The 16,290-nt window shown below is 41.4% G+C and overlaps 2 protein-coding genes across 7 annotated transcripts in view; one reads left to right on the top strand and one right to left on the bottom strand.

Annotated features, from left to right (window-relative positions):
- The window catches only part of LOC112982259 (serine/threonine-protein kinase TNNI3K), a 130,732-nt gene extending 115,928 nt beyond the window's left edge, over positions 1-14,804 (bottom strand). The window contains exons 1-3 of the mRNA XM_064516367.1: positions 14,480-14,804; positions 14,098-14,265; positions 12,291-12,383 (exon numbers count right to left, since the gene is read on the bottom strand). Coding sequence (XP_064372437.1) covers positions 12,291-12,383; positions 14,098-14,265; positions 14,480-14,804 — 586 coding nt within the window. The remainder of the gene's footprint in view (positions 1-12,290; positions 12,384-14,097; positions 14,266-14,479) is intronic.
- Positions 14,539-16,290, top strand: part of LRRIQ3 (leucine rich repeats and IQ motif containing 3) — a 34,622-nt gene continuing 32,870 nt past the window's right edge. For 3 of the 6 annotated variants that reach the window (XM_064516374.1, XM_064516372.1, XM_064516368.1), the window contains exon 1: positions 15,100-15,237. The gene's annotated coding sequence lies outside the window, so the exon portion shown is untranslated. Of the gene's footprint in view, positions 14,656-15,080; positions 15,238-16,290 lie in introns of those variants that run through there. The other 3 variants (XM_064516371.1, XM_064516369.1, XM_026098536.2) reach the window with 3 other exon arrangements.

The raw sequence follows: 16,290 nt of genomic DNA, 5'->3' as shown, positions 1-16,290 counted from the left end.
CACGCTTTGGGCAGAGGCACTTCAGTTTCCACAAACACCAATAATAACGACCCTTTTGGTAAAAGTCTCTGAGATTCACAGATGAGGCCTTTATGGCCAGGACCACAAAAACGCAGCGCTCCCCGCCCCACGCCTGAACACCGGGAAGCAGCCTGCGGCCCCAGCAGGGTCACCCGCGGCCGGGGGCAGCGCAGACACCGAGGCCCCGGGCTGGGGGCGGCAGCTCGGGCGGGACGGGGCCTCACCGCGGCGGGCGCGGCTGCTCCGTGCCGCCTGGGCTTCGCCGGCGCCGGGCTCCTGCCGCTCCCGCCTACGGGCTCGGGTGCAAGCGCGGCCCACGCTGGAAACATGTCACTTAGGTAAAACGCAGGGGCCTGCAGGGCTGCGGCGGGTCTGCGCCGGCTCCTCGACCCAGGGAGCCCCGCTTCCAGACCCGCCCTGGCACCGCAGCTGCTGCTGTCCCGGGCAGATGCCGGGGCTGCGCCAGCCCCAGGCCACCCTCTGCCCCGCCGCCCCGCTGACCGGGCGCCGCTGGAGGCACCGAGGAGGGAAAAGGCGTCCCGAGAGGCTGGCGGGAGGTGAGGCGAGGAGCAGAGCGCGCACCTCGGAGGAGAGGCGAGGAGAGGCGAGGCGAGGCGCAGTGAGGAGAGGCGAAGAACGGTGAGGAGGGGAGAGGCGAGGCGGGGCGAGGCGCGGCGAGGGGAGAGGCGCGGACTAACGAGGCGAGGCGGGGAGAGGCGCGGTGAGGGGAGCAGAGCCGCGGCGAGGCAGGGAGAGGCGTGGAGCGGCGAGGCGCGGTGAGGGGAGGAGAGGGGCGGAGCGGCGAGGCGCGGTGAGGGGAGATGCGCGGTGAGGGGAGGCGAGGCGGGAAGCGGCGAGGCGCGGTGAGGGGAGGCGAGGCGGGAAGCGGCGAGGCGAGACGCCCTGAGGCGACGTGAGGCGCAGGGCGGGAACGTGCGTGGCGGGGAGGCTGCACAGCGCGGCGCTTCTCCGCAGCCTCCCGCCTGCCGCACAGCCGCCCGCAGGGAGACGTGAGGTGCGGGATCGTGACACACGACAGGGAGCGAAATACCAGGGAAAGTGTCTGGAATTGCCGAAATAGGTTCTGGCCTGGAAAAAGGCCTGAAAGAAGATCCTTTTCCCACCCAGACCAAGCTAAATACGATAGAAAGGGAAACACAGGGCGGACTCTGAAGTCCAAGAAATGTTTTATTCACTACTGTACAGAAAGTGCGTTATAATATCACAATTTTATCTCTACCTTATCACGGTAATTAAATTTTGTCTTTAAAAACTGCAGATAACTTGCATTTTATATTCTGGTAGCATCTAAGTTATGAAAACAGTCTGAAAAGAATTCACCACTTTCTACAGCATAGTTTATTCACTGTCCGCAGGCATTTGGGTAGGTGAAGACTCATTCATACAGACACTCAGGGAAAATGGTCTTTTCCCTGGAAACCACAGCAAGGGAGGAAAAATGGTGAAAGCAAAGTTAGCGTAACTGGTTCAGTCACCGATATCACAGCTCTGAAGACAACTGTTGTGACTTTGTGAAAGGTACGGATCGTAGGCTGTGAGAAGTGATTGCTGAATAATTGAAACTAGGGGGGAAAAAAGTCCAAAAATTAGCAGTAATCACAGAGACTGTTTGCAGGCCGTTTGCAAACAAAGAAGAAGGGGATAACTGAGCTGACTGCTGCATTGGGCCCGTCCTAATTAACATCTATACAATTAAAAGTAAAAAGCCAAGAGCAGTGTTTTTCAGTGAGCGGGGTCCTCAGATGTAATGTTTACAGCACTCTGAGCTGTACACAATTCTTTGATTAATTTTTCAGAAGTTGTATGCCAGTTTCCTTTCATGTTCGCTCTGTGCAGCTGTCATGTCCAATCTTTTAACAGTACCGTGTGCAAAATTCTTTCCCATTTCTGTTTGTAAATGTTCTTCTCAGGGAGACTTTGCAGGATTAAGTCTTTGGAAAAGATCTTTATTTCGAATTAATTCCTTTTCACTCAAAGAACATATCCATATCTATCATTTATTTGGAGAGGCTGTAAGTTGCTGCTGTCTATTTCAGTATCATTCTGGTAACATTCAGCTGTGTCACAGAAAATGAAAAAGGCTTTAAAATAAAACACATTATTATGAAAATAAAGTACAAGGGACTCTATAGCCCGTATAATGAAACAGGTGTTTACAATGCCTTCTCTGTGGCAGTGGATTTAAAGAAGTGTACAAAAAATAGTACTGCTATTTTTGTTATCACAATATTACAGTGGCATTTGCGCAGGGATTAATCTTCCACATGCCATCTACTGCTCTGTGAACACAGCGAGGAGAAAGCGAAGCTGTTGCATTAGGGATTTAGGAACAAGAGGAGGATGGAATCGCCAAGCTCCATTACAGATAAATTCCCTTCCCAAGTCAAGAACATTTCTTCTGAAATCCCGATGATTTTTGGAACTTTCCTTCTTTTGTCAGTTCCCCAAACCCTTCTGGCACATGTGTCTTTCAGCTGCTCATTTTTTATTTCTGCTGCCTTCCCTGGTGTTCTTTTTAAGTGCCCAATTTCTCAGATTTCAATTTCCTGCCTATAAGGTTACTGAAATAATCCTCCTCTCTCAAATTTCGTAGTATAATATATACAGTATGGCTAAATCTCTGTTCATTATAGCATGCTTTCAAAGCATTCAGGGAAATCATTAAGATGATGTTCATTATGAGCCCTATTATTGCACTACACAGCAAAACTAATTAAATAAAGAAAGCTGACATGAATAAAATCATTAAACACTCATCTTGGCTTTGAGACTGTACCAGCCTGAGTTGCATTTCAGGAGGGATGTAAGCCAGTCCATGATCTAGAGGCCTGTACAAATACTGCATCCCTCTAGCAAACTCCAAATTTCAGTAGACAGCCTCTGCTCTTGGGAAGTCCTACCTGACTGTCGTTTTCAGCGCTGCATCTTCTATTACTTAGACTGGAGGGAAATGACAGACCAGGATGCCATGATGGTCTTGTTTTCAGAGTCTAATACTAGAAACCAGCAACCCCTGAATTATGATAATCTTGCTGATAAATTTTACTATGTCGCCCTGCACAAGTCCCTCAATTGCCACGGGACACAATATCCCAGCTGGTAACAAGAGACAATTATTGTCATTTACCTCAGCAGTGGATTGTGAAAATGATAGATTTGCTAAAGGTTGTAAAATGCAATATGAATAAAATAGAAATACATATATTGTGTTTGCCAAACATTATTATATTGAGGAAGTTTCCAGTCTGAAGTCCTTTTGATTTTAGTAAGATTAGATCACACTATAAGATAGTCCTTGTTGGAAAGGCTAGATTTTTTTGTGGCTAAAAACATGCACGCTACATAAATAGCTGTAACACATACAGCAAAGAATTATCTCATACCTAAATAAAGAAATTATTTCTCGAATGTGTCATCAAGCATACACACAAATACTGGCTCATCTGTCAGCTCTTCTCTCTCCTTCTCTTAACAGAAATATTGTTGTGTTAGCTCAGAAATGACATTACATCAACTGTAAACTAAACTTCCTCTTGCCACTTCAGTGTTCTACAGCTCCCAAACTTTCTTTGCCTACTGAGCTTCTGCTCATCTAATGCTGAACAGGGATTAACCAGCTGCACAAGCTGTGATAAATTAGCAAAGGTCTGGCAGCGGTATGCAGACTTGCTGTCAAGATAGTCAACGAGAGCTCTGCAAGTCTTGTTCTGTGTTTCAGGGATTAAAACTCTAGAAACCTTTCTGCATCAGCATGCTTGACAGCGGCAAAAACCTGGCTCCTGCTTAAAACAAAAGCAAAATTCTCAATTACTTTAATCTAACAGGAAATTCATTCCAGGTTTTCAGATTTTATTCTAAAGCCGATACAGCAAAATCAACAAAACTAGCTACTTGCTGTAGCTTGACAGGGTAAAGCCGTGTTTCAGCATTTGAAATTCCCAGAGAGGCCGACAGAAAAATAGGCCTTACATCTACCAAAGCCTTTCATCAAAAGTCAGCAAATGGCAGTGGATGTGTATTTCAATTTTTAACTTCTGCCAGCCATGGACAGATGTTTGCCTGAACTGGAAATACTACCATTAGCAGTCTCCTTGCACTAACACTCTCTATGGCATGGTCCACATTACAAATCCAGGTGTTTCAACATCTGTGGAATAAATTCATAAAGACGCTGTTGACATTAGCTATGGCTAATATTGACCAAAACTTGCTTTCTAAATTCTAGGCAAAAGTATTTAGTGTAGAAAGAAAGCATGGAGTGCCATAAAGATTTGAAGCAGTCTCATGTTTCTTACCTAGTAAATCAAATCTACACTTATTTCATTAAAATAGACTTGCTTTTTTTAAGTTTCCTGTCTCAAGATGTAAATGTTTTATTTCCTCTCAGGACAATTCACTGACATACTGCTGAGAACTGTTAAATGAGACTGGGAATTATATGCTTCACTGGTTTGTAAAAGAAGGTGTCTTACGTCTTTATTTAAAAGGTTAAGAAAGCATTTCTGCCTCCTGACCGAAGTGTTTAGCCACAAGCTGTTCAACTCGGTCACATATTATAAGAGCTGTGAATGAAGATACAAGCAGTGTTTGAGCAGATGCTTCATGTGTTTAAATGCAGACATCATTTATTTAAACAATAGCTTTATTCTGGGAATGACTACAAACTGTATAGAGTAACAAAAGATCATGCATTGGAAAAAAATCACGTTTTGAGGTATGTTGACATCCAGCTCTTTTGTATATTGGTCTGTGGTACAGCCATGCATTGTAGGACTGTGGGCCCAAGGATGGTTTCAGCAAATGTTTGCTGAAAATAACACTTGTATAAGTTTTCTTCCTTCAGCTCCTTGACAACAGGACTAAGCAAAGTGAAAGTATTACCTCCCTCAGTGAGAAAGGCACAACTGAGCTTTCCAGTAGTTATCTGTGAATAGCATAATCTTTGGGTTCTTTACAAGCATTTACTGTTTGCAAGTCCCAGGCTTCTATGCAGACACTACAAAGCTCCCAGCACCCTCAGAGCACTTAGGACAACAGTGCCAGATTGCTGTTAGGGCTGGACATGCAGGCTATCCAGGCTGCGGGACTGCTGTTGGAGACTGCCACCCTGAAATGAAATGAACACTGTCCCTGTTGGCCTGGGAACAGTGATCTGCTGGTGGCCAGTAGCGGATTAATGTGAAACTGACTCCCATTGCCTCTCCAGTACATAATGATCAGAGAGCTACGATCTCAGGTGCGTCTGTGCATTATTTCTTATCCCTGTATATTCAGGCTTGGCTTAACTCTGTATATCAAAACACATGCCCACTGCCCTATAATTAGATTGAAAGTGCAGAAAATGGATAGGTTCACATGTCTATGGGAATCTATGTAGCCAAAGTCACCTTACTGCCTGTGGCTGAGTACTACAGTGTGGCTAAAAAAGCTCCATTAGAAGAACTAAAACTGGGTGTGCAATCATTGTGATTTTACTCTGCCATCAAAAGCACTTACTACTTATGTTCGGTAGTAGTAAGCAAAGGCTTAAGAACAATAAACAGATAAAAACTACATTTATCCTAAGAATATGCTTAAAACAAATTTTAAATTCTTTATCTCAACTAAAGGTGGACAAACATGTTAATGCAAATTTTCAACTTATGTCCACAGCTTGCCTTGAAATATGCTAAAGTGCATATTTAAACAGTGTATTTGATTTTTGTTTCTCTCTAGGGTATATTTTTTGAACAGATTGGGCTTTTATCTCCATCCCACCCTGAAGGCTCATCTGTGAAAGAGTGCTAAACTGAAATGAAGAGTGCTCCAAAAAAGCAGCAGTTTAAAAAGGACACTGTCTTCAATTTACACATATAATTTTGAAAAACAAATTTTCATGGTAGGGAAAAAACATAGACCTTAGTTTGTGAATGTTATTCAGCAAGAAGACGTGTTTGTTCAGTAGTATAACATCATCTGCCTTTTGCATCCTGGCATCAGACCAGCAAAAATCCACTGATTTATAGCTAAATGGTGCTAACGGAGCCCTGACTTAACAGTTCTACCAAACATAAAACCCCTGTTGGGTACAATTCTTTTCTCTTGTCACTGATGAAAATTTTGCATTGAAAACAAACTAGTGGAAAAAGAGGAAATCATGCAGATTATCAGAATATAAAAGAAAAAAAGAGGATTAACTCTTAACTCTCTGCAGGTCGCTTTAAGAGACACCCTCTGGCTCAATAAAATTGTGCTGTTTCTGAAATGTGGGTAGCACAGAGAAAGACAGCAAACAGGCAGCACCTTCATGTTCATGTAATTTGTGGCAGACTGTGTTTTCTCTTGTAGAGCTTCTAGGAAATCCTTCTTTCCTTGTGCACTTCTCAGTGGGCTGATGCAGTCTGAGGCAGCCTGGTGACCCAGGTGCCAGGCATGGTGGTTCCAAGACAGACCAGGACTCCCTTCCTTCCTTAGCAAAGTGTTGCTTCTTGGAAGAACTCCTTCCAAGACCATAGCAACTGCTATTCCAACACTTTCCAGGAGCTGTTTAGTATACTTCTCATAGTTTCCCCCACTCTTACTTATGTGTCAAAAGCCTATCTGTTTTCTATTTATACTCAGATTGCTTTCAGTGATGAAACCTGGTATCAGTAGATGGTATTTAAGGAATTTAGAATAAATATGATTGTAGCACTTAAAGTGAGTAAACATGCTAAAAGAATGCAGCTTTATTTTGCTGTTACTGCACATTCAGAAAGCCTTTCCAGCAATAAAGCAATGATCAGGGAAGCTTTTTCATAGCAAAGCTTGGTCTCCAATTGCAGATGCAAAGCCTGTGTCAAACATTTGTTTTTCCCAAAATGTTTTGTATAATCTCACAATAGATGGATAAAGATTATGTAAATACGATGATATATAAACCACAATTTCATGCTCCACATTCTATGCCTACTTCTACTTTGTCTTTATGCATTTCAGTCTTTGACCGTAACGTTCTCAAATCTACTGCTTTGTTTCCATTTTAAAGCTATTATTTTATACTGCCTTTTAAGACCTCTATTTTCTCCAAAACTCTCCTGATTCTCTTAAAGCCAACCTCAATAATTCCCAGCCTCTGTGTCTTTCTCTGTTGTATATTTCTTCATGCTCAAAAGAGTTCCTTGGGTAAAATATTATGTCTCTTGAAAGGTTTCTTTATCAATGATAAACTTGGTGAAGGTTAAACCAGCTTGGGTAACATTCACGAGATATACTATCTTGTACTTAGCATAAGAAAGATGCCATTAGGAAATTCAGTCAGCAGGGAAATAAGCACTGTTATAATGAACTGCAGCAAAAAGCTTGGTAAAAAAAAATCAGATAGTATTTCTGTCCTTCTTTACAACCCTCAGCATTAAAATAGGAATGTCTTCAAAAAACAGGCCAAGTTCCTCACTGATTAGGCATCTTTTCCAGGATCTTTTATTATAATACAAATCTTTCTTCTGAAGGATTTAGATGACTCAACACAGGATATTTTGTTAATATGATTAAATGATCAATATTAGAAGTGCTTAAAATTATCAGAGTACTCAATGAGCTCACAGAGGGGACTAGCAGAGTTTTAGAGGAGAGATTATGGATTGCCTGTAAAATGTGAAAGAAAATTGGAAACAACGTTAATCTACGGGAGGGACCAGAAGCGTTAACTGGGTTCATTGGGATGCAAGGCAAAGTGCCCCTAAGCAAAGCTCTCTACCAGACTGACGGAGGTGGAACCGTCCCAGTCTGTGTGTTGTTTTGCAGCTATTAGACATAGGTGTGCAGAGAAATTTCCAGGTATCTTGAGGTGATGGAGAACTTGGAATGATAAAGTAATGGTAGAAATTAGTTTCCAAGAAACTTTAATGTAGAAGTGAACATTTCAGAAAGGAATGAACAGAATCTCACCCTCTGAGTAACAGCAGAGTGGAGAAGTAAAGCGGATGGCCTACCTCTGATAGCACGGCAAAAATACATTCCCCAGGAGCCAGGCTAGCTCAGGAAAAGCAGATGCAGCTAACATCCAGAACAGTAAAAATGATAGGGCTAAATAAAGAGAATTTAAAGCCAATTCTGACTTTGGGAGAAGTAGGGGTCAGTTTCTTCACACTTCTGAAAAGGAGGTTGTTAAGGCATTAAATGAAATATCAAAACCAGTAGATGAACGCAAGAGGAAAAGACACATTTTTTACGCAGTCAGCTCACACAGACATAATACAAAGAACATTCTTAAAAAGTGTGTGATTGAATTTTTTTTAAAAAGTCACTATGTATGCAAAATGAGAAATAAATGATATGACATATCTGAATATAATCTTTTATGAAGCGCGAGCCAGCATTTTTCCACCTTGCAGTAGAAAAGTATATACTGATTATTTATGTAATGAGCTGTTAAAAAAACCCAACACAGCAAGTGGCTATGCTTGTATACTCTCTTTGCATAACACCTTTGTGGTGCCTCTCCCTAGGACAGGATATGGGGCTGGATGGAGCACTGGCATGATCTAGTAGGACACTTCCTATATTCTTAAAAGGAAAAAAAGAAGGAAACAGAAAAGTTGAGGAAGTTGTACACATGAAAATGGTGCTTTCCTTTCTGATCAGGCCAGAATAGAAAGCAGATTTATCTATTCAGAACTGGATTTTTGGCATCTAAACTAGAAGCCAAAGGATACCTTCATTAAAAAAGGGAGGGAGGGGAAGAGGGAGAATAGGTAATATTGTATGTTACTCCATAGATGTGCATTATAGTGTCTCTCATAAAAGTTACCTCTTTGTAGCTGCTATTTAGACTAGTGGTCTTCATGAGAAATAAAAGTAAGTATTGCTCTAAGGACTCAGCCAGTTCAGTTCAGAGAAATAAGAAATGTGAGTTTTCATATAGCGCATATCAGTAAATCTCTGAATAATAAAAAGTCAATAGCTGCCCAGTCAATCTACCAGCTGCCAAATGACTAAAAATAAAACCTGTATGTGTTGATGGGAGGTTTTGACCCAAATATTATTACAGTCACAAGGGAAAGAATGATCTCTGATGCAAATCTTTTTTTCTCTGATAGGACTAATGCATTTAAATGCTTGATTTGATTCTTTAATATTCTATGGGACTTATGAAAAACAGGAAAGTATACAAATTGCAAAATGAGAGCGAGAGGGAGAAAAAAAAAAGAAAATGCCCGAGGGTTAGACAGGATGCCATGATTTAAAAAGTACTTTTAATATAATTTTCATTCTTGACACACAGTCCAAAAATCAGAGGAATACATATGCCTGCATTGGACATGTGATTCAGTATTTTATCTTTTCATATATAAATATTTCAGTAAAATGATGTGTTGCAGAAACATATATTCGAAGCAATTATTTATAAAATACAATTGAATGACAAATGTTTCAAAGGATATTAGTTTTATAGTAATGCTTCTCTTCCTGAAAACCAAAAAATTATCTCTACCTATTTAAAACATTAATTTTAAAAAAGATGACATGAAAAGAGAGAAATAGAACTTGTTATTACACCATACTATTTTGTTGGAGCTAAAACCCTACTCTGAAAAACTTTTAAAGCAGTTTTCAATCAAATTTCTAATTAATATGTTCTCTCCCATTTTCTTATTGACAAAGACTAGAAATCATAATAATGGGCACCCTGAAAAAAGCCACCAATTAGTGTTTCCATTGATTTGAAATATTTCATTACTTCTTTAATCAAAAGAATAGTTTATCTGCATTTCCTGCATTATTAATGTTATGCTATAACAACGCTGTTCATGCAATTTCACTATTTCTACTTCAGTGAAACCAGGGAAGATCTGTGTACTGTCTCTTTGTGATTTCTAAAAGCTTCAAAGTAATCAATCATCCAGAAATTAAAGACAGAAAAAGTGTACAAATACTGGTCTTCTACAAATCAGATTTCTCTTTTGGTCTTTGTAGACAGATTTCTTCATAAATTTGCTTCCTAAACTTCAGCATGTCTTCCACATCTTTGTAGGTGAGCATTTCTTCAACAGATAAGAGCTTAAAGCCACTCAGTTTGAAAGCTGACATGCGCTGCACAGAATTTAATAGTTTTAAGGACATTCTAACTGATTCACTTAAAGTAGAACAAACAGGAAAAATCCTAGCAGTCCACAACCCAAAATTTGTGTTACCACTGGAGAAGAGCTGCTTTGAAACCTTTAAATCCCACAGATGCAAGCATTCTAGTAAGCTGACTCCAAAAAACTGAAGAGAATGTACGTCTGACAACAGTTTCACATTCTTTTTCAGGTTGTCTTGTACACTAAACACCATGCTTACATACTTCACTTGATTGTTCATCTTTATACTTAGTGAACTCAGAAAACAGTCTGAGGGTATGTCTACCTTCAAATTTATGTATGACCCACTAATAATGCTGTTATTCCCTACTGATACTTCAGGTCCAATTCTAGAGTATTCAATAATGGATCCAGGTCCTATAAAACATCCAGGCTCAAGTATGCTTTGAATGATACTTGCCGATCGATCCAAGGTCTCAGCTTTGTCAGAAAAGATGCTGAAAGCTACAGACAGTAAGTCAAGCTCAAATTTCAGTTTGCTATCAGATGTAAAATGAAACAAATACTCTTCAGTAGTGCCTATATGATAGAACTTGGAGTTGTTTAATACTATAACATTGAGTGCAGTTCCTTTAAGAAGAGAATATAGCTTCTGCCTTACTTCTACTAACTGTGATTCCTCTTTTGTGACATTACTTGTATTTTTTGTATAATCTTGAGTGGCTCCAGGTCCCAGGGCCTGGAGGAAGTCACCATATGCATCTATTTCACAGCCAAGAGTATCTATCTGGTTATAAAATGCCAGTAATAGTTTTGCAATGTTATGATCAATGTAAAATATACTGTCTGTATACACACACTCTGAGTCCATTTCTGAGTCACTGTGGTCTCCAGAGGAACTTAGCTGAGAACAATTCTGTCTTATGCATACTGCACCACACTGGCGCATCTTCTCAATATCAGGCTTGTGTAGGAAACGATGGCAAGATGTGTATTCAAGTCCTCCTTTTCCTGAAAAACTGGATGGATCTAAAACAAACACTCCATGAGTGGTCCCAATTTTCAAATCTGAAGGATGAGCTAAAGCAGTAAATCCAGGTTTATCAAATGTGACCGTTTCTGTTACTCCAATGCTGTAAAGTTCTATGTCATCTGAACAAGTAATGAGAATTCCTGGTTTCATGTGACTGGGGAAATCAATATACATTGCAAGCTTCAGCTCCAACATCTGGTAAACAGGATTACCAAAAGGCAAAGCTGTGAAAATCTTTCCCAGTGCACTTGCACTTGGCAAACGTTGACTATAACCACCTTGAAGAAAAAGACATTTTTGAATTATACATGCTTTCTTATAGACTGATATACAAAATAAGCAAACCCAACACCTATATGGTTATTCTTTATATGCACTAAGGTATTAAAAAACCAGCTTGGTCATAAGCTACTGTATTTCTCCAAAATTAAAGAAAGATGTAAAAAACCATCAATCATTCTTCTTCAGACATTTCTTAAGGTAGATCCTGGCCTCAATTATGTCTGAAATTTAGCATGCCTTAAGTGGCTTTTTTTCAATCCCAGCTGGAAAATGAACCATGTCTATATAAAACTAAAGTGAAGAAACCAAATGACTACTGCTCTTTCCTTGAAACATAGAAGGAAAAAAAGCCCTTCACCCGAAAGCCAGCCACTCTATTTCAATTTTAAATCAGAGATGAGTCAAATAAGGAGCAGTTTGGTAAGGTGACCTGTTATTTACCTGGTTTCTTTCTTGTGCAGTTTCCCAGCTAACACTTTTTGCAAGTGCTCTGATAATTGGATATGAAGGCAAGTAATCAAAAAGTCTGTATTTACTTAAGAGGATCCCTAGGTTTCCTATGTAGTCTAGAGAGAGGACCAGACTCCTTAAATGGGTATTTGAAGGCAGGAGCTTAATTCAGATACTCTGACTTATGTCTCTTTCTCCACTGATTGATTTAACAACCTAATTGCCAAGAAGAAATGCTTAGGTGATGGTAATATTTCCTGAAGTATCGATCTAAATTCAAATGATCAGATCAGCTACATTTTCTGAGGGAACTGTATTTCAGAACTCTTGTTCTTTCTATTTCAGAACTCTTGTTCCTTCTCTGCCAAAATATTTTTCTTAAAACAAAAAAACAAAGTTAAGCTAGGATTTTCGATCATGAAATATAAAATAGAATTTACCAGAATGAATTAACAGCACAGTAAAAGAAGTCCATTTGTCACTGTACAGGTTTTCCAAGCATTGAAGAACGTGGAGTGTTGAACCACCATTTCCTAAAGAAAAAAACATCTTAGTATGTGCTGTAAAGAACATCAGTAATATCTGCACTGACACATGAAGCATATTGGGATTGGTGCTGGGGTCGGGTGATCAGGAGGTGCTTTTAAGCACTGCCCTCTTCTACTGCAGAAAATAAACTGGCATTTCTTTCTAAAAAGTCCTTATGACTGCATACATGATTTCTTAAACACTGAGCGTAAATGCATGCCCAGGTGTCTATCTGAAATTGCCTAAACCCGTTCAGACAGAATAGCCTTTCTACTGTATTGTAGTTGATCAATTCATGCAAGAAAGATGATGGATCGTCACCTTATGAAGCTTTGTGCAGCCAAAGTGAAGGGCATCTTGAGTGGACAGGTCTTTGGAAAATACCACGTTTCCCCTCCTAGTCATTCTCTGAACAACCTCAGCATGAAAAGTATTTCATCATTTCAAGAGGGCCATAACTTAGCCATAAAAACTAGCCCCAGTATGAAACATGCCATGCGAAAGTTCACTAACGACTTGAAGACAGTTTTCAAAAGTACTTTTGACATTTGCGATATGGAAATGAAGAAGTGTAACAGTTTGGGATATTTTTATGTGTTCCTACAACTTAAAATAGCTAGATTTCTGAAAATTAATCTTTGCTTATTGTTCTATATTGCACATAGGCTACCCAGATTAATTACTTTCTACATCAAAGTGAATAGGTATTAAGAGTTATAGGATGATATTATGAGTAGTCAGACAGTACTTTCTTCTAAGTTCTTGCTGTGCAGTGGGTAATTCAAACATACTCAAACTGTTTCAATTTAAACTCTCAGGTTAAGGTAAGTAGTATGAATTTATAAAATCATGAATTAGTGATACCATGTATGAGATACTTGCAAGAGAGCTATATATCATCAGCAGCATGCACTCATTCGAAACCACCATAATGGAGTCCCAGCTATTATAATGGAAAGTTTAATGACTGAAAGTAACTTATATGAAGTCCAAAGGGCATCTGACCCATGAATACCAGTAGTTACACAACTGAATCGAAACAACCCACTATTTAATGGCATTAGAACCTAGATTTACAGCTTAATTACTGTTTCATATTTTAACAGCATTTTGGAGCTCTTGTTGCCAGAGACAGCTGTCACAGCACTTGAGCACAAAGCCTACTTTGACCTGACTGATGAGTGTAATTATGAGTATGAATATACAAGTATATGAGCACATATAATATACTAAATGATTATAATTAGTATAATATTTGTAGCACCGTTAGCAGAAATGCAGCACGTCCATGAGGCGAGGGCGTACTTTGTGTGCGCTGTACTACTTACTATACCATGGGTCCCTGGCAGGCCCGGCACGCTACGGCTATGCTCGCACCGCCGTGGACACCGCAGGACACCAGTACGCACGCTCCGACTGCCTCCACGCTGCATTGTCAGTGAATATGTCTGGGAGCTGCTGGACTCAGCACCCAGCTGATGTGTGCCTGTGCAATGGCTGATGTGCGTTTTTAAATCTATGCCCCCAAAAAGCTTGAATCCAACCAGGAGTTGAGGTGAGAGCAGTCCCATGAACAGCGTGATACAAGAGGTCCAGTCAGGGGGTCGTAATGTCCCTGCTGCCCCCTCGGAGTCAGAGCTAACTTGCCCAACTGATGCAGGACGTGCCACAGTGAATTGCTATTTCTTGTAAGAATAAAGTTAACGATAAGAAACCCACCGATTTTTGGTCCGGGCGGATCCACGAAAACATGGTAGTGGACCCCCAGAGGAAGCTCCTTCCTTCTCAGCTTTTCGGCCAGCTGCTGCTTGTAGGCGAGCTCCTGCTCCGCGTCGGCGGCAGTGATCGCGACGACGTCCCAGAACTCTCCCGGGCGCACGGTTTCACCTGGAAAAAGCGGGAATTGGAGCGAGCGCAGCCCGCGAACGCCGCAGCGGTGACCGGTGCGCTGGGCAGAGCCCCCCGGCTGGGCCCGGCTATCACCGGTGCAGGCAGCCCGTCTTCCCCCGGGTGCAGGGCCGGGCCGCAGTCACCCGGCGCGGCCAGGGTGAAGCTCCAGCCGCCCCCGGCCGAGCCCCCGCCGGGCCGGGCCGCCGCCCACCTCTGAGCGCGGCGAACCGCGCCAGCCGCCGCGCCGTGGCCTGCCGCCGCGCCGCCGCCATGGCCCGGCCCGGCCCGGCGTTGCCGCGGTAACCGGGCCTACCCGGAAGAGCCGCGCCAGCCGCCGCGGCGCTGCTGCGGGAGGCCGGGCCGGGCCGGGGCGAGCCGAGGCCGCGGGTGCGTGGGGGAGCGGAGGGGCCGGGCCTTCCTCCCGCAGGTCTTGGCTCCGGGTGTCGCGATTCCTGGTCTGGGGCCGCCATCCGCTTTCCTGAAGGTGGAGACCCCTGAGACTCAGATACGAAAGTGAAAGGATGGCTTCTCTTCATAAAATCTCACTATGAATAACTTAAAACTAGTGTTAAAAGCGCTATAGAAGTTATAATATTTTAGGAGGTTAAAAAAAAAAAAAGAAAAGTTTCTAACGTTACCAAAAATCTGTAATCTAAGCCACCGAAGAAAAGGTTAAAGAGAGAAGAAGGTGGATACTTGGCTGCTGCTTTACCAGTCTGAGCCTCCTCTGCTGTGCGCGTGGTAACGACCGTAAACCCGTGTCCCACACATCACGGGGCTGGTGTGGTCCTTCTGATGTCCTCAGCTTAGTAAGGAGCACGGCGTGGTTTACAGAAACCGTGCGTTTGCTGTGATGTTCTTTTGCATTGGATTTTCATTGCTGACAGCTCCATTGACCTCTATGACAAAAGATCCTGGATCCTGAAGTCCGGGTTTGCAGGTGAAATTGTAAGGTTTCAGTTACAATAGGTAAAGATTGATCTCTTTTTAGAGCTTTTAAATACTGCCTTTCCCTTTCTTACCTTCTGGGTGTTGTAGCATTAGTGATGAATCCCGTGAATTGGCTGTGTTTCATGAACCCAATTCAGAAATGTATTATCCTGATTACATTAAGAAATATTATAGATGGTAAGCAAACATTTTCTATTTTAAGTCAAAAGAACAAGTGCTTCTTGACAAAGTTGGGAATCCTCACATGCTAACCAGCAAATTTTCCTGTGTCCCATTTTGTGCGAGTAACGTATTTACCAAGGGAGAATTCCTAATTTTCTAAACAGAAAAAAAAAAAATCAAAGTCGGGAAATCTCTTATTGTGTTATAGTAGATTCTTTATTTGATTTTGCTCTTATTCTATCGCTGACTCAGGTGTATTTTGAGTCTTTGTATATTAGAAGTACAGTTTGGGAGAGGCGTCTTTTATAGCTCACATGCATTCTGCTCAGGAGTGACAGCTTTCACAGTGTGATTTAAATTGTAAGCTAATTTGGAAGTAATTTAGGAAACTACTAAAGAGACAAAGTAATGCCTGGTTTTCTGAAAATAATAATAATTTCTTTTTATCTGCGTTAAGCCTTTGAAGCTATAATTGGGACCCTAATGCTTGCAGTGAGTATTGCTGTGGTTGAACAAAAATTTTGTTTTGAGCGTTAAGGTATTATTTAAACTTATACATACATTTTTGTTTGCACTTTCTAAGACAATTCAAGTCTAGAATAATGATTGAATCAAACTATTCATGGTAATCGTTTCTCTTTTTAATTATTTAATTTCAGGCGGGTGGTTATTCCTACTTTTGGTAGTAATAGTTTATAATCAGTTAACCTTATACTTGATTCCAGGAAGTAACAGATTTTCATCAATACTGGGTTGCTTTGTCTCCCCAAATCTCAAATGTTACATAAAGTAACGTTGGTGATTCGTTAGATTTAGTGACAGAGGCAGTATGCTGCTCCAGGAACATTTTTTCTGTGATAAAAGCAGAGGTGTTCACCATTTCTGCTTAGTAAAGAATCTCGGTAAAGT

The sequence above is a fragment of the Dromaius novaehollandiae genome, chromosome 8 (genome assembly GCF_036370855.1).
Source record: "Dromaius novaehollandiae isolate bDroNov1 chromosome 8, bDroNov1.hap1, whole genome shotgun sequence".
Taxonomy (NCBI): Eukaryota; Metazoa; Chordata; class Aves; order Casuariiformes; family Dromaiidae; genus Dromaius; species Dromaius novaehollandiae.
Note: the sequence above shows the minus strand (reverse complement) of the source record. Positions and strands in the feature narration are given on the sequence as shown.